At 38.8% G+C, this 19,155-nt stretch overlaps 1 protein-coding gene across 10 annotated transcripts in view; it reads left to right on the top strand.

The window, feature by feature from the left end:
* gria1b (glutamate receptor, ionotropic, AMPA 1b) overlaps positions 1-19,155 on the top strand; it is a 71,929-nt gene that overhangs the window by 38,914 nt on the left and 13,860 nt on the right. For all 10 annotated transcript variants that reach the window (XR_004579557.2, XR_008303802.1, XR_008303804.1 and 7 more), the window contains exons 10-13: positions 1,173-1,379; positions 3,326-3,789; positions 17,883-18,081; positions 18,820-19,067. Coding sequence is in view for 7 of the 10 variants with exons in the window: in XM_026939017.3 (XP_026794818.3) it covers positions 1,173-1,379; positions 3,326-3,789; positions 17,883-18,081; positions 18,820-19,067 (1,118 nt within the window). In the remaining 3 variants the exon portion in view is untranslated. The remainder of the gene's footprint in view (positions 1-1,172; positions 1,380-3,325; positions 3,790-17,882; positions 18,082-18,819; positions 19,068-19,155) is intronic.

Here is a 19,155-nt window from a genome sequence, read left to right as displayed (position 1 = left end):
TGTTTGTTCACTAGTTACTCTCATGAGTCGGGTTACATGCAATATTTAATGTATAGCACAAATTCAATATTCAGTGTATGGCACATTAGAAGGCAACGAAATCTGGTTAATATGAACTTGGGTAAAGGATTTAAAATCTTTTCTACAAATACAATTCCTGATGAAAATGTTTGAACATAATTTATATTAGATTAAACTCAGTCACATAAAAGCCTAATAAATAATTTACTGTGGACCTGAATATTTAATTTGCTCAGAAAGAAGTTTCATCACCATATTTTTGCTAGTACATTTAAAACCAATGTCCTTGGTGCCGAGAAATATCAGTAATGCGTTAAAAGTAAACTAATATTCTTATCTCCAATTATACTTGGATATGCTTGTATATCAAAAGTGAATATAATTGTCAGTTAGTATACTTCACGTCCTGTAATAAGTGTGTAGTACACTTGAATGAAACTTTTTTTTTTAATAAGAGTAGCTGAATCCTGGCGAGTGGAGCAGCTGCTCAGTACAATGCCACAACCATCCATGGCTTCGAGTCCATACAAAAATAACTGGCCCTGGTCTACTTCAACTTTTTGACTGTTGAGTGTCTGAGACCACATGATAAGTGCACCCAGACAGAATTGGCGAGCATGCTGTTTCGCAGGGGAGGAAAGGAAGAACCCTGCTGTCTTTTTTTTTTTTTTCAAAATAAGCTGACCATATTTTCTAAGGGCAGTCCACAGCTGTTATTCACAAACCCCCAGCAGTCGGGCTCATCCCTCTAGTGGAATAGCAGAGAGCTTTAACTGGGTGAGTGAGTCAAGGGCCAACAGTTTTGCACCACACACAGGCTAGCAGCAGGATGATAGAGCAGTATCCCCCTTGTTTTACAACCAGCCTTGCATGGCCCTTATAACGAGCGGAAATCCATCCATGGCCCGCCGAGGATGCTATTCTGCTCATTAGGAGCACTGTTTGCTGGCCTTATTCGGTGTTTGGGGACATTACACATCCTCGTTTGCAACAGACCATCCCACTCGATTTTACACACTGAGCATTTTGACAAATCTATTTCTCCTTAAAGTGGGTTCATTACATGTTAAGGATGTTGCCTTGTTAGAAGACTTGTAGTCAAATTGGTATGGGTCATGAACATCTATATTCACTGCATCCTCCACCCTCAGGAATCTCCGTACGTGATGCTGAAGAAAAATCACGAGCAGCTGGTAGGGAACGATAAGTACGAGGGATACTGCGTGGAGTTGGCCGCCGAGATCGCCAAGCATGTGGGCTACTCCTACAAGCTGGAACTCGTACCAGACGGCAAGTATGGAGCCCGAGACCCTGATACCAAAATGTGGAACGGGATGGTTGGAGAGCTGGTGTATGGGGTAGGTTGAAAACTAAAAGTTCTTGGATTCTGGTGAATATGAAGTTCTTAGGATAAGGAGCAGTATTTTATTTAAACATTTATATACATTTATTGGAATATAAGCTAAAAATATTCAGACCCTAGTTCACTAATGTCCCTAATGAAGAGAACTCTTTTTCATGTGCAATCTGATAAATTGCATTTTATCAGAAATTCGCATGTTGTGGGTGATTTCCAAAAAATAATTATGTACAGAATGTCACATGCATATAAACATTAGAAGCAATATTTACATTACATGTTAAATGTTCTTGATTAAAGACCTTCACGCATCCACATAATTGTGCATCAAGTATAATGCTGATTATAGGATTATAGTAGACAGGGCACAACTAAAACCAAAAATATGACAGGAATGGCAAATAAACGTGTGTAGACATGAGATAATGAGCTAAAAATATGAACTTCGAATGCTATTGGTGTCTGAGGCGGGAACATTTATTGAGGAAAAAAAAACTTTATTGCAATAATATTAAGCCCTAATTTTAATAAAATAAGCGTTTAATTTTGTCTTCAAATGGCGGACACAGGCTTATTCAAATTTAATACTCGCCCTTGGGTCGTATTAATTTGCACACACAATCGCCATTCCAGGCTGCACTAAATTACACTGTGGGTGCTATATTAGTCTGTTTGCATAGACACTGCCTTGTATATTGTACATGTAAATTATAAAGACCTCACCTGCATATGTATTATGGCAAACATGCAAAATGAATACGATTTGCTAATTTGTTAATGGAAGCTATAGAAGTCTCTATTGACCACGTTAGTAAATCAGCTTGCACTTGGAGTCATTTGGTAGCTTATGATGATAGCCAGTTAAATCAAACCTGAGCAAACCCTTTAGAACTAAAATAGCCGTGCAAGAACAATCCAGATCGTTCTTTGAGTAAATCAGGGAAGCATACTGTCTTAATGTGACAAGAATTTGTAAAATCGAAAATGGACATTGAGATTCTGCAGTGTTTTCCATGTGTCCTTGTACGTTCGTTAATGGCTAAGCACATCTGTTCTACACTGTACATTCAAACATTCCCCTTCATGTTTCCTGGAGGGAGAATTTCTTCATTCCATCTCTCTCTTGCATTGACACAAATCCCTTGTGAAAAGGATACCAATGCGCCAGCAAAGTGGGCCACAACGAGCCTAGGAACAGACCGTGCAATGTCCGAGCTTTAAAACCAACATCTTGACAAAGATTCGTGTTTCTCTAACTGCTCATCACGTAGTATCACTCTGCATTCTAGTCATCTGTTCTTAGTCGTACGAGCTCCCCAGCAATACCATCCCTTTATTAATGACTGGTTGACTGACAGAAACAAGAATGGGAATGATTTGAGGGCCTTAAAACAGACAGGCTTTGCAGATGTTTCATGATCAGAGCCATCGTCTGCCCCCATCTTGAGGAGAACAAAAAGCTGTCTCTGAGAGAAGATTTCATTTATATCTCTCTAATGACTGCGAGTGAGGCTGAATCCCAATCATGTATAGCGCTGTATGGATTTTTCTTCAAGTGATCTAGATATTATTTGGCGTTATTAATCAGCCTGGACAGTTGTACTATAAGAGGAACTTGTTTCACTCTGAGAGAACAGGCTCTCGTAGCACACACACGAATCATTCTTAATGCAATGCAACATTCAGTCGTTTATATGAAGGGAAGAATATAAACCTAAATAATGTACATAAGACCGTTCTCACGAATGAAGATTATTTGACGATTTTGAATTTCGACATGTTCAGATGTTGTTGACTGGTGTGTGTGTGTGTCTGTGTGTGTGTGTGTGCTTTTTTGAGCAGCCAGAATGAATTTTAGTTATGAGATTGCAGTAATGTCTTCTCAGATCTTTGTCAGGTTGCTTGCTGATATGGAGTATATGCTATTTTGTGTTTGTCGTACAGAAAGCTGACGTAGCCGTGGCTCCTCTCACCATCACCCTGGTCCGAGAGGAGGTCATCGACTTCTCCAAGCCCTTCATGAGCTTGGGCATCTCTATCATGATCAAGAAGCCCACCAAATCCAAACCAGGCGTCTTCTCCTTCCTGGACCCGCTGGCGTACGAGATCTGGATGTGTATAGTGTTTGCATACATTGGCGTCAGCGTGGTCCTGTTCCTGGTGAGCCGCTTCAGTCCGTATGAGTGGCACAGCGATGACTCAGAGGACGGCGGTGAGCAGCAGAGCCAGAACCGGACGCCGTCTCCTGAAGCTGGACAGTCGCAGTCGCAGGGTCAGCATGGCCAGAGCCCCAGCCAGCAAGACAAGCAGGAGAAACCACCTGAGCACACCAACGAGTTCGGCATCTTCAACAGTCTGTGGTTCTCTCTGGGTGCCTTCATGCAGCAAGGGTGCGATATTTCACCTAGGTAAGTTCTGTGAATTTGTATGACTGTGATGGGAATGATAGTTATAAAAGCAATGAAGGCAGTCAAACTCAATAAGAAATAAAAAATTGCACAGTTACCGAAGATAAAACACAATAACGTCAAGGTAATAATTTTAAAGTCGCAAACCATCAGTAAATCCAGCTCAATTTAAGCGAAAAGGGAAACATCAATAAAACAAATGAAACTGAAACAGAAAAGCCAGATAGCATAATAAGGGGAAATCGGGACGCTGGAGCAGTTAAGAGAGAAAGTAATGAAAGATTTATGAATCATCAGCAGAGACGATATTCCAAATTTGGAGCGTGAGAAGCACCTGGGGACGAGAGAGCTCTGAGGATTTTTTTTTTGGATATTTTGAAAATTTCTGGTTACATATGAAAAAAAAATACTCTTGTGCTGGATTAAACTTTAGATTCCACCAAACCTTTAAACAAGTCTGAGAATCTAGAATATTCTGTGGGCAAAACATTGAGCAGGCAGAAGAGTTGGAGACTAAAATACATGTTGTTAAAAAGTGTTCATCTGATGTGGGTTAACACACACCCCCAGAATGTAATGTTAGTTATTTTTCTGTTAAAAATTGCAGATTCTATATGAAAAGGTGGTTATTGCAGCAAACCACAAGGACATACAAGTGAGTGCGTAATTTGAAAGCAAACCTAATTATCTACCTAAAGTACTGTTTGGATGGGATACGATTTCTGAACATACAGTATATCTCTGAAGTAATGTTTCCAGATATACAGTTCTGTGCAAAAATCTTAGGCACCCTATTTTTTTTTAGTACAAACTTTGTTATAGATTTTTATTTTATGATTTCTACATTATCAAGTCAGTACAAAAATGTTTTAGATTTCCAAACATTAAAATTAAATGGTACAGAAAAATGTTTGTGTGTCGGTAAAGAAAGCAGCAGATTACTTAAGAGACCACTTTTTAGGCAAAAAACATAATGAAGGCTGCTGGGTTTCGCTGCAAGAATAAGACTGTGGCTGCTTCTGCAAGATGTTCAGTAAAACTTACAGATAATTTCCTTATAAAACTGCACAAATTGTACCTGAGACTACTATATTTTTTTAAGCAAAGGGTCGTCACACCAGATATTGACTTTGTTTCATTTATTACTGTTTACTGCTCCTTTTTTAATGTAGAAATATTTAATTTCATTATTTTTGAAGGCATCTTTGCTCTACAGCATTTCTCTGCATGTGCCTAAAACTTTTGCACAGTGCTGTACATCTGTACATGACTAATTCAGATTTAAACCCCAGAGCTGGAGGTGTCTTTACGTTATACACATGATCAAATTCATGCGTACTACATACACCTAATTTTAATACAAACCGATTGTTTTGACCTTTATCATAAGTTGCGCTTCAATATTAGTAGGTCACATGACCATATATATTTTTGTAAATCACACAGCAGTGGTAGAGATTACTCAGCGTAGGATCGAGATTTTCATGGATGTTATTTATGATTTATTAATATTTAGGAGGTTTATCCTAGATATAAGCCTAACTGACTAGTCACATGAAATGAACTAGGTTAATCTAGAACTCAGAAATGAATCTTAATCTATCTGCAGTTTTAATAAAATGAGGAAGTGCTGTTAATATAATACTTAGAGTTTCAAATCTACAGGATGAGTGGAAAGGTTAGGAATAACAGGTTCAAAAAGCATTTATTGTACATATTTGCTCTGTTTTACTTGAAATTAAACCAGAGCTATGATCAAAATGGTGTCTTTTGAACTTCTTTTACTCTGGAAAGGGCCTCTGGTTGCAAACAGTTTGAGAACACCTGTTTTAAGGTATACTTGTGAACATACAATATAGTCGACATCATCTATATTTTATTGTTCTGCGTTTTTTAAACTTGTTTTCATGGTTTCAGTCTAAGATGATAGAAAAAGAAGCTCCCTGGAGTGTGTTTACACTAAAGAAGAAGCTCAAAACCTCAATTCTGCCTGGATATTTTAGAATCTTTACCATGAAGTCTGTTTGGATGGATATGTATTAGCTGGGTTTCTTTCTACTGCTCGTTTTATGGAAGGTAAAATCTTTCCAGACGTTTGCACTCACAGTCCGTAAAAAAAATTCTGCCATGACAGAATCCGGATAGGACTAAAATCACAGAGATACTCTGATAATAATTACATTCCCACATACCGCCATGTGAAACAGATCCAGTCCAAATAGGATTTAAGCTGTAGTGTGTTTTGTGTTTTTTTATGACATGAATCCATGTCAAGGTCTGTGTTGAGGTGGCAGTTCTGACCCAATTCTGTATAACAGTGCATGTCTTGCTGCAGCTATGTATTCCCTGACCTTTCATTTCCCACTCTGCTGATCTGAAGCTGTCTCGTCCCTTCGGCTGAACTGACACTTGTCGTGCTATTTTCTCTTGCCGTTAGTCATTATGGAGAGCATTAGCGTGTTGTGTGTCTGCTGCATTGCTCGATTGTCTGTTCTCTCCCCTCATTATACCGAGATGGTCTCCGAGCCTCTGGAAGTTCCCAGCTCCTCAACTGTCGTTTGACATTTAGATACGACATATATATATCCTTGGCTTGAGGGGAGAGCTGGCACGACTCAAATTAGATTCCGCTCTCAGTCAGGGACTTGGGCTTCCGTCGTTCTCCTCGCTGTGTGAGCTCAACAGCTGCAGATGATGTTTTCACTGTCCATCTCTGACTGGCTAATTAAGGTTGGACTCGGCGCCAACCAGAAGGTCCTTATGAAAATCTTCACAGAAGCCATTGATTCACTCTTATCGGGCAATTACACAGAGGCGCACATGGAGGAGGATGGATTGTACTCTGGCCCCCTGTGACCCACAGAGACGGGTGTTACATCAGGTAAATCTGACGGAATGAGAGAATATAGAGCGGGGTGACATGAATCATTTTCTCACTACTTCAGGGTTTTTTTTATGGAAATCTCAGCACAAACTCTCTGTGGTGGTCTGAGAGGATGATTTGCAAAGCTGTTGCAGCTGCTTATGAATATACTAAATCAGACTCTCTACATATTCTGCAAGTCTGTTGTGTTGTTTTTACAGTTCAAGCAGTATAATGTTGTATGTATGGAATCATCAACACTCTAGAGCCCTGATTTACTAAGATCCCAAACAAAGAGCGCTAATTTGCATGTGTAATCAGATAAATTATGTGTGCTGAGGCTGATTTTACAAAGATATTTGCATAAATTACATCATGTGAAAGGAAAGGGAGGAAGAGGGTGGGGAAATTTAGTAGTGAAAAATTCAGCTCTGAAGAAGTCAGAAGTCGTTTTAAGTGAAACTTATCAAAACTGAAACTTATAGCGCAGATTAGAGGCTTGATATTGGTCATAAGCCAATATGAAAGCAAAATAAGGGACTGTAGACATGTTCATAAAGTAATGGGCTACTTGCACAAACACTCCTGCATTATAACCAAAACAGCACTTCTGCTTCCAGCTAGTGCGCGTTCATCATATATATATAAGAACACTGGCAAAGCTCCTGGAGAAAGGCGTCAGACTGTATGCTTCATCACACATAATTTACTACGAAAGGAAGAAAATACCTATTAATAGTAATGAACATCCAACTAACATTAGCCCAACACTATGACTTCATTGTTAGACTGAAAGAAAACAAATGTTAGACGATGCTGTCTCGCTGTGTCCTGCATTTAGGAGGATATTCATTAAAAGAACTAATACCAGGCCAAAATGTGGTACATGTAATAGTGCTCTAGATATGTGTTGCGTGCAAAAACGCAATAGTGTTAACGCAGCTGTCAGCATGAGAATTGAATCTTTGAAACCTTACTTGTTTGAACGCCAGTCGAATTGCTTTGTGGGTCAATGTAGGGAGGTGTTACCCAAAGTGAAAATAGATCAGCATGTCAATGAAAGATGTTTAAACCACAACTCAGTCAACTGAAATAAATCTTTGGAAACATTTGATTACACATACTGATATGCAAGTCATTCAGAGTGAGTTTTTCCTTTAAAGATGGCCAAATTTGTGGCATATCTGTGATCTTGTGGCAGATGGTTCAGAATCCGAATCAGAATGAGCTTTATTGCCAGGTATGTTTACACATACGAGGAATTTGTTTTAGTGACAGAAGCTCCACAGTGCAACAGAATGACAGTGACAAGACAAGACACAGAAAATAAAAAGAATAATATACAAATATACAAATAGACAATGTACAAATAGCAAAAACACAATATACAAAATAGACAATTTGTATGTACAGATTATGTGCAGTTTTGTATGTACAGGTATGTTATGTGCAAATTCGAAAAGTAAATAACTATGTGTATTAAGTAAATAAATGTTCATGAGATGGATTGCCTGAGGAAAGAAACTGTTCCTGTGCCTGGCCGTTCTGGTGCTCAGAGCTCTGTGGCATCGACCAGACGGCAACGGTTCAGAGAGGGAGTGTGCTGGATGTGAGGGGTCCAGAGTGATTTTGCCAGTTCTTTTGCTCACTCTGGACAAGTACAGTTCTTGGAGAGTGGGAAGGAGTGTACCAGTGATTCGCTCAGCAGTCCGGACTATCCTCTGTAGTCTTCTGAGATCGAATTTGGAAGCTGAGCTGAACCAGACAGTTATTGAGGTGCAGAGGACGGATTCAATGATGGCAGAGTAGAACTGTTTCAGCAGCTCCTGTGGCAGGTTGAACTTCCTCAGCTGGCGAAGGAAATACAACCTCTGCTGGGCCTTTTTAACAATGGACTCAATGTGAATGTCCCACTTCAGGTCCTGAGAGATGGAACCTGAATGACTCCACTATCGTTACATCGTTACAGTGCTGTCCATGATGGTGAGAGGGGGGTGTGCAGGGGGATTCCTCCTGAAGTCAACTATCATCTCCACTGTTTTGAGCGTGTTGAGCTCCAGGTTGTTAAGACTGCACCAGACAGCCAGCTCCAGTTTTGGGCAGTATAGAAGCTAAATGCTGCCTCACCATGCCGTCTGTTAGGTTTGTATTCTTCAAGTAGATCCAGATGGATTATGGTCCTAAGCAATTGAGTGATTTATAGACATGCATAAACACAGGCTTGTACAATATAGATTTTTTTTCCTGCTTCCAATTTACAGTTAAAAAATGTGATAAACAATTTAATCGTCTAGAACGGATAGCCTAAAAAAGACAGGAAAACAAGCATTTCCACCGCTTCAGGTTTAAGGAGAGTGGGAATAGGCGTAATCATAGTTAACAACTGTGCAGTCGGGAACTGCTTGTTGGCAGTGGCGATCATGAAAACTCAGCTGGGTGATGGATTTTTAATATTTCTGCAGTAATGTGCAGTAAACAGTAATAACAGTACATTTTGCAATGTAATCCTTTTACAAATTATTTGTCTAGCGTCCACATGGCCGACATTTTCACTGTTGAACTGCCGCTCAAAGTGTTGGAACACGTCTGAGTGCTGACTGGCACAGGAGAGCAAAGAAACAAAACAAAACTAGCATATTTAATCACTTTCTAATTATCATCACCATTAACATTAATTGTAAAGTGTTAGACTTGACACTTCATTGTAGGCCCATTTAATATTTTTCAACTGTTTTTGATCATTTTCGGCTAAAATATTTCGTTCCATCCCTAATAAATATAGTTAACTGGTTTTACTCGTACACCAAGTTGAACATAGATTGATAGATCTTATTTCATTAATGAACTCAAAACAACCTCCCTTTTCGTTTGCAGAACACGAGGATGCTTTTCAAGTCCAGTCATGAGTGCGTGAGATAGGAGAAGGGGGGCGGGGCTTGTAGGCGGTGTCAGTTAACTGAATTGGAGAATTCAAAGCCCCTGCGTAAATCGTTCCAGGATAATATGTCGATTGGCCCATCTTCCGTTTTATTAGGGAGAAAAAGACTGCTGTTTTGGTGTGTTTTTGAGCAATAACTCATACTAGCGTACTCTGATCCTAAATTGTGCATCGTCTACACAAAATGCACAAATCAGAGTAAACGTCACTGGATATCGTGGGAGTGTAAAATCATGTAGAGATGATTAAATTGTTATTGCACAAGCCTCTAGCAACACTTTCAAATTGATCCTGTAACTAACTTGTATCATGATAATATGGCAAACCACAATAAGAAATTATTATTGCAATATGAAAATGATTGTGATTTGAAAATATCTAATATCTACACATCAATATTTTATCTCCTGTATGAAACTCTGCAAATCTGTCCCATCCAGTTGAAGTACAAAAGTGTTTGTCCTTGATAAATGTCAGGTCTGCCACTCAAAGCGCTCACCGCTCGCAAGGTAATTCATGTCAGCTCATGCACACATGGGCTTTATAATCTCAAAGAAAGACCCTTTCCCTCTGGCTGTGTTACTTCAGTTAGCCTGTCTGATTTTCAGAGCAGCTGTTTAATCTGATAAGGCACATGAATGGATTTCTTCTCCTTTCACTGATCAAGGTGTAATGGTAAAAGAAAAAAAAAAAACAAGCTCTTTGCTCCTCCTACTTGTCCTTTTCTGAGACAGACCGCAAATGGCGCAGCGACGAAGGCAATCAGGGCCATTTTGTCTCGAAGCTGCTTTAATGCGAGGTTGAGAGAAGGTGGCGGAGTTGATTAGCTGGCGCGTGCTAAGGCTTTGGCAGAGATCTGCTGTAGCACAGCCGAGCGGAGCGGACTGGCACAGTTCTGCTAGTACGACACTGCTGCAGATGGAGATGTATTATATCAGTGACTTCTGCGAGATTGTTCCACATCCCTTTTCTGTTGTTGTTCATCTTTCAGGATTTTCGGTGGCTTATCTGCTACATGCTGACATTGTCACATGCGCTGTCGTCTTCACCGGCGCACCACAGAACGCGTTACGAGACAGCAGGTGTCTCTGCACACAGGCATGTGGAAATACGGTTTACATGGCCGGAGCCTCTGTTGGCGTGCGTTCATTTCAGTAGCCTCTCCAGATATGTGTTCTTGCTTGCAGCTCACACGGGCTGATATTAGATTATGCAAATGGACTAAGCCCGATGTTAATGGTTTCAGCACTAAACAAAACGGTTCACGCAGATTTAAATGTCAGAGTTGCACACTGACACACAAGGAACCATTGTGACGGAGAAGGTCTCGATTTATATGATTTATTGATTCTGACTAAAGACAATACTGTGTGATTTATGGTAATGTGCGCATACATTACATTATTAATCTAGATTGTTCTGACATTTTCACACGGTGAAGCATTACGTGGGCATTATCATAGCAGTGCAGTGTGCAATAATATGTGCAGCAGCACCATCAGAACGAATTGCATCACTCAAATACAATTTTTTTAAAATAATATTAACCTACTCAAAGGCAAAGCATACCTCATGTTCTCCTTTCAGTTGCCTAAGCCTGATATAAGACTGTAAATATGCCTGTGCTAAAACTTGTGGCTAAATGACCCATTAAAATTATGTTCCTTTGTTGAGTTTTTTAATTAAATATAAAAACAAAGAAATTAGGTGTTATAAAAATGAGTTAATTTTCAAAAGGCTCTTATTGGAGTCATTTGTTGTCTATAGGAACAATCTAAAGGGATCTATATCTATATCCATCTGTAAAGCTTTGTTGTGTTTTGAGACAATTGCTCTTTTTTATTGAACTGAACTGAATTTCCCTAGTGGCTGAATCTCAAATGAAGATCTATTCAGCTTATAGTGCACTACATAGGGTCTTCATTGCCATTATATACCCTATGTAGTGAGCATGTTTAGTGAATTAGGTAGGCATTTGGTTTTTGGCAACTGTTTTGGAGGGGCTTAAATTAAAAAAAAAAAAAAAGAAGATTCTTGTGTAAAGATGACTTGATTGTCACCTAATAAATGTAAATCTTAGCTCAAACGTTCTTTTCTATAATAAAGCAACACAATTTCCTATATGTATTATATAGTTTATGCCATATGAATACATAGTGTAGAGCTGCTGCTAATGTTAGTGTAGTGTAGAGCTGTTGCTAATCCCGTTATCAGAAATATAATGTACTCTCCTTACAGTACCTGAGTACAAGCCATTAGTTAGCTGATGGAGTTAGACTAGCTAGTCAGATTGTTTGATGTTTTACAGTATGAAACCTTTGTATTAAACTTAACATGTCACTTCATGCCATGTTTGTTAGTGATTGCGTGTTGGGTTAAATATAGTATCTACAGCCTGTACGTAACACTCAGGATAATGTTTAAAGGGCATCTTTGCTTGCTAGCTAAAAACATGTAAGAATTAACATGAGCTAGCTAGCTGTCTAACAATCCTAGCAAGCTACTGAAATCCCAACAGCATTTGACTAAGTTAGCTAGCCAGCTAATGTTACCTTTCGAACGAGACTGTTGAAAATGGAGGTGGTGTTCACTTCACCATAGCTCACTTGGTTAGTTAACATAATTGTTCAATAATGCACTTCTCACATCTCTTAGCAACAAGCTAGCCAGTGGACAACAGGTAGTAGCTTTAGCAACAACATGGTTAGTTAGCACGACAACTGTAGTTGTGACCACTGTAGACGTGTTAAAAAAAAAAAAAAAGGTAATTTGTAAAGTAATTACTCGAGCAGTTTCTCACCAGATGACTTGCATGTTGCATTCGAGGCAAAACTGCAACCACTGAAAACTCCCCCTGATGTCAAATCAACATGGCTGCTCACACTGTGTACAGTGTAAAGTCCCCCTTCTCTACTTTAAATATAGTTTATAGCAGTATTGGCTTTAGATCCGTTAATATACAGACATGGTACTTGGTTAAATTGATAACATTGACCATAATAATCGCTGTTTTGAGAAGGTAATCAACAACATTAGAGTTGCTCTAACTGACTATGTTATTGTTTACACTACTAGCTATTGTCTAGCTATTGTCTAGTTATAAAATACTATTGTACAGTTGCTGGAAGTACAGTTGCTTCAGCAGGAAAAGTGGATTTAGTGTAATGTAAACTAAGTACGTTACCTTTATTTTACCAAATAAAAGATGCATACCTAATTGTTGAAGGTCCTGTCTCAGAACTGTCAAAGAGCCACTACTCATCTTTTGAGCAAGGAGTGTAAACCTTAACTTCTAAGCTGCATGCTTTTTGTCTTGTAAGGCTTTTCGAATAAAAGTGTCCGCCACAATGAATAAATGTAATGGCGCTGGAAGAAAAGAAGATCCTCTCAGCCTTGAGCCTTCAGATCATGTCACTTCAAGGACAGTTCTGTGTAAAATAGAAAAGCCATTACCTGAATATGAATTGGTCCTTAAAGATGAGCCTACAAAGATAGGAATATCTGACAGGTTTGACCTTGTGGGGAAGTTTTGTTCCAATGAGGAAAATAAAATAAATAAATAAATTATTACATAAAGAAAGAAAGAAAGTATTTCCTGTTGGTAACTATGGTAAGGTTAAAATTAGATTTAGGTGTAGGCATTCTCTCTCTCTCTCTCTCTGTGTGTGTGTGTGAGTGTGTGTGGTTTGTAATCCTTAGGAAGTGTTACACACAGTGCATGTCTGTGTGTATGTTTTATATCCGTGTTATGCCCCACCACACAGACACACTGTTGATTCGGTTCTGCCTCTCATATGCTTACATATTCAAAAATATTCACACCCTGTTTACACACCACCATTCACACATACACATTAGCATCACACACACACACACACACACACACACACTCACAGAGAAGCCCAGGGCCTTTCTCGTTGCAGAGGTGACCCTGCCACCACTAGCGTGTGGGCATGTTCAGCGCTGTTAAACACGGCCGGCTCTCCAGAGAGGACAGCTTGTCACAGCACTTGATGTTTTTGCTTTCACGATGTCCATAATGGTAAAGACACTAGTGAGAGTCTGAGGTACATGAGATGAATATGAGCTGAAAGGGTGAAGTACTGTGTCTCCATGGAGTTTGTATATCGTATTAAAAACTTAAAAGCTTTTGGGTTTGGAGTATCAAAGTGACCCATATTCTGAGGATTAGTTACTCCATTAATTAATTGCTGTGATTCATTAGAGGGTTTAAGCGGTGAGATATGCAGAGTTTAACTGAACTGTGGGAGCACTGCCACGTTGTAGTGTATATGTCAGATACTGAATATCAGGTGGTGAAGACCCTGTCAAAATAATTTTCCTAGATTACTACTATTAGCTACATGCAAAAGAGAGAACAATGTTGGCTTTAAAACGTTTAAGAGATTTCTGAGCGGTTTTTGGTTTGTCCATCCATCCGTCCTTCCGAGATTCTCATTAGCGTGATATCTCAAGAACGAGTGGTGGAATGTTTGTACATTTGATAAGGAATTATCATTGTAACCAGTAGATGAACTGATTAGAGTTTGGAATTGATCCAAATAGGGTCAAGGTCACCGCAAGGTCAAATGTCTGAAATAGTTTAGCTTCAGTAGCTTCCTTCATATACTTTGAAGTATATTTGAAGAGTATTTCTGGCACACAAATTAGTACACTGTATGTCATACCAATTATTATACAAATATGGACACTGTTGGAACCATATTGTGAACATATTTACATGGAATGAGGTTGATGTGGAGACACGATGCCACCATTTTTGTCAAACCAAACCATACAACATGGCCCATTGGACAAAAGCTATGATAAAGCTAGTCAAGATGAAACTCTTAAACTATAATGTAATGGTAGGTCCTTATGTTTTAGAAGTTTCAGAATGTTACTGGGATTTCTTTTGTTTTTAAATTTGTTTTGAAGTCCTCAAAAAATCCACCTCAGTAAAATTAATCCTCCGAAGGTTTTTGTAAACCTAAATATTTATTCATAGCTTTTAATTTTTTACACCCCACATTAGCGTTCATAATTCCGGCCATGTACGTGGATCAGGCACCTTTGAAGCTTTTTTAAAAATAAATAAAAAACTAAAAATAGTAATAAACTAAATTACTACTAATAAATTTGTTGTAATGAATGATCATTCTTTATTTGTTTTCCGGGGATCGTCATGGATATGGCAACAAAAGGCAGCTGACCTTGTTTTCATTCCTTAAAAAAGTAAGCAAAAGTGATGGTGCAGAACAAGATGCTAAAAGTAAGGGATGCGTCATCGCAGTTTCTGAAACTTTTTTGGTCCATCACTCAGAAAAATTCAGCCCTGTACCTCATATGTGTCTTCTTAGATTTTAAGGAGTCAGAACAGACACAGACGAGCAGAGCAAATCGTGGAGAAGAGAAGAGACTGTAAGATACATGACTGCTTTGTGGAGTAGTTACGCAAGCTAAGAAAGTCTTTTTTTCATTGAGATCGGTAATCACGTTGTTATATTTGTGTTGTTTATCGTGTGTAATATAGGCTACTTTTTTAAGGCCCAGTGTCTGGAGCAAAATGTTTGTTGTAAGGTTGATCACATCTTGTGAAGCTTAACACCTCAGAAATCACTGATATCTTACAGCTGCAATCCCTTGTTGTACCACAGTCATCATACTTAAGCTATTAGCCCTATATGATGGCATTCAACAGTATTAAATGAAGTGTTTGGAGCACTTTTGTGTCTATATGTTCCACGACCTTTTCTCTCCCCGTCCAATCGCTGGATCACCTCTCACTTGGTGTTTTAGAAATTAAGCACTGAGTGCGACTGGATTAGTGGTATGCGACGTCAGGTAACCCAGCCATCAATATTAGCAACATGCCTACATCGGCTCCCCACTTTACTTCAAGGACAGAAATTAAAAAATGACTTCTTTCTCGGTCAATCAGTCTGTTTTTCCCATGAGCGACCATGAGCAAAACTGCATCCAGCAAGCATTTCTAGCATTTTACATTTACACTTACACTCTTATCCAGAGCAGAGAGAGTTTCCAAAAGCTTATTTGACTGTGCTTAACATAATCAGTCTCAAATATTGTTTGCACGCAAATGTTTTGCATAGTAACTGCACTGTAATGATGTTCATACAAGGTCAACAAAGTCATCATTATAATTCCTCCAAAATGAACTACACCAGCATGTAGTCATCTACCTCATATTTATTTTTCTAATAAAAGGGGCAAAATGAACAGAAATGAGCAGAGATGTTGGTCTACAATAATATCTTTTCCTTTCAGTTTTAATCAGTCATCTTAGATATGTTGCTGATTCTGTAAAATGTTGGCTTCTGGTTAGTTAGCCATTGGTTAGTTAGCCATTGGTTAGTTAGCCAGTGGTTTAGTTAGTATGATAGTAGGTAGTTAATTGCAAGTAAAATAAAGCTCATTTTACATTTGAATGAGTACAGCACCACTTCTGCACAGTTCTAATGCTATGCTATTTTATGTAGCTTTTTAAAGTAGCATGAAGTTGCAAAGCAGCAGTCAAGCTCAAACCGAAATCATAGCTTATTTTGCTATTTTGCTGTTTACGATACATGCCATTGCAAGCACTTTGTCTTCTTAGCTGCTTTTCTAGCACTAGCACTGCCAGCCAACTCTTTATCTTGCCAGGGAGACACCAATGTTGATGCTTAAGTGACAGATTTTTTTTTTTTTTTTTTTTAAATTTATGAATTGTTTAACATTTGAAACCATTTCAAGGCTTTAGCATGTTCAAGGTTTAGGATTCTTTCCCTGACCTCCTAAATATTGTCCATTTGAGATCTTCAGAATGGTACCATTTATTTATTTGTTTGGTTATTTAGTTACTTGGTTAGTTAGTTAGTTATTTTGCTTGCTTGCTTGCTTATTTATTTATTTATTGTTTATTTGTTTGTTTTGCTTGCTTGAATGCTTGTTTTATTTATTTATTTATTTATTTATTGATTGTCTTGCTTGCTTCCTTAGTTTTGTTTTATTTATTAATTTATTTGTTTGTTTGTATATTTATTATTTGTTCATTCATTTCTTCATTTTTTTATTGTTAGTAGACGTGCCATCATATTGCCTAACAGTTTATAATGCCAAAGAAGTTAGTCCACTGCAACCTACTTCCGAAAGATCCAAACGATTGCAGATTTGCTATAATTTGTGGAAACCTGCTGTTCGACAACACAACCCCTTTTGTTCCCGTCAGCAGGGTGATGCTGCATGACTGACAGATTGGTTTCTTTGGATGGAGACACAAGTGCACTTGTGCTCTCACAGAGCTGAGCTGAAAAAAGAGGATGAAGCAGACACAGACTGAGAATGAAGGCCAGGAGAGAGAGAGAGAGAGAGAGAGAGAGAGAGAGAGAGAGAGAGAGAGAGAGATGTGAGGAGTGGATGGAGGATGTTAGCTGTCAGGAGCAGAGTGGAGAAGAAGGCTATGGTTCATTGTTTTTTGCCTCCTTTTGGCTGGCATTATCAGTGTTGCTCGGGCATGCTCCATCTCTCCTCCTTCTCTCTTCTTCTCTCTCCCCTGCTCTCTCTCTCTCTCTCTCTCTCTCTCATGTCTGACCTCATTTTGCTCCTTCACTGCATTGTGTTGGAGGGGTTGAAGGCCTGAAGCGAGGAGTGATAAAGGGAAATCTTTCCAGAATAATGATTGCCATAAGACTGGAATTAGGTCTGTGGGTGAGGATTTTCTCTTTGGCAAATTTCAGCTTTGTGTGTGTGTGTGTCCAAGCAAATCCTAAAGAGGGTCCTTCTTATCTGTGCTACTTAGCATGAAACAATGTACTCATCTATTTTTACCCTCGTGTGTTGTCTTTTTGTCCCTTAAAATCTCTCTCTCTTGCTCTCTCTCATTAGGAGACCTGAGTCTCCTTTTAAACACTGAAAAAAAAGGCCTCATGTGTTTTGACACCATTTCTTCTGGTTCCCTGAACATTTCTGCATCTATTGTTCAACTTGCTCAGGTGTTTTATGATTTACACCTTTAGATGAAGTGTAAGAAGTGTGTGAACTCTAATGCATATGACAGTGAATAAATAACTGCAGTAAGACTGAGGAGACGTCTCAGATATAGCCAGAGGGTACGACTGATTTCCTTTTCATACATTTAAACAGGTTTCAGCTATAGTGCAGGCTTATCACTGTGGCAGTATTCTTTTATTATAACAGTAAACTGGTTTGCACAGTCCTGATTTGTGTATTTCTATACCTGGTCCTCGATCCTTGTTTTTGTCTTACTATAGTTTGTTGTTCTCATGGTTTTAGATCACTGTCTGGTCGTATAGTTGGAGGCGTCTGGTGGTTCTTCACCCTCATCATCATCTCCTCCTACACGGCCAACCTGGCTGCCTTCCTGACTGTGGAGAGGATGGTGTCACCCATAGAGAGCGCAGAAGACCTGGCCAAGCAGACAGAGATCGCCTACGGCACCTTGGATGGAGGATCAACCAAAGAGTTCTTCATGGTGAGAATTCTATCAAATTTATTTAACACTTATTCTCACACTTAAGCTCGCTCTACAAAATCACAACATTACATTTTTACATTATTCAGAATGAACAGATAATGTGTTCTAAACAAATAACAGTACAGTTAAAATATGGGGCGCACTTTTTTTTTAGAACGTAGGGCATGTGGCTGAGACTAGACTGGGTTCCTGTGGGATGGAACAAAAAAGCATTCTTTTCTTTTTGTTAGTTTTTTTGTTTTGTTAGTTTTTGTATTTCAGTGGCCAGATATGAAGCTTACAGGACAAACAAACACTATGTTCATTAACACGAACATACAGCGTTCATTCATTCATCCTTAGTAACTGCCTGGTCAGGGTCTCAGTAATTTAAATTCGATGACTATTTTGGTTATATTTTGGGAAACAGGACCAACTAAATTAGTTAGAAAATATTACAGGTATGTACAAACAAACAAACAAACAAAAAAATAACAGCACAAGCAGCACACCTCTTGTTGAGACCAGTTCTGATCTCTGAGTGATGTAGCTGAGCTTGAGGAACTGCTGGCATTTCCACCTAATTTTTTCCAGTGTTTCCTTCCAGTTTAAGCCACACCCACTCCATGTTTAAATATGAATATAAATACAGATCTGGAAAGCAGCATTATGTTACACCTCTATTACATTACAAAGATTTTTTTTTTAATTTTTCCTCTGATATATAAAAGGTTTAATAATCATTTTTGCCCTCAGAGATCAAAGATAGCCGTGTTTGAGAAGATGTGGTCCTACATGAAGTTTGCAGATCCCTCAGTGTTTGTAAAGACCACTGATGACGGAGTGGCGAGAGTGCGGAAGTCTAAAGGGAAATACGCTTATCTGCTGGAGTCCACCATGAACGAATACATCGAACAGCGCAAACCCTGTGATACCATGAAGGTGGGCGGAAACCTGGACTCCAAGGGGTATGGGGTTGCGACTCCTAAAGGTTCTGACCTAAGGTAAAAATGACATACTTACTAACAAGTATTAAAGTGATATTGATTTTTTGTATAATGTCATATAATCTTGAAAACTGGAGAGATTACC

The sequence above is a fragment of the Pangasianodon hypophthalmus genome, chromosome 15 (assembly GCF_027358585.1).
Source record: "Pangasianodon hypophthalmus isolate fPanHyp1 chromosome 15, fPanHyp1.pri, whole genome shotgun sequence".
NCBI classification, from domain to species: Eukaryota; Metazoa; Chordata; class Actinopteri; order Siluriformes; family Pangasiidae; genus Pangasianodon; species Pangasianodon hypophthalmus.
This window is presented reverse-complemented; position numbering and strand designations above follow the sequence as displayed.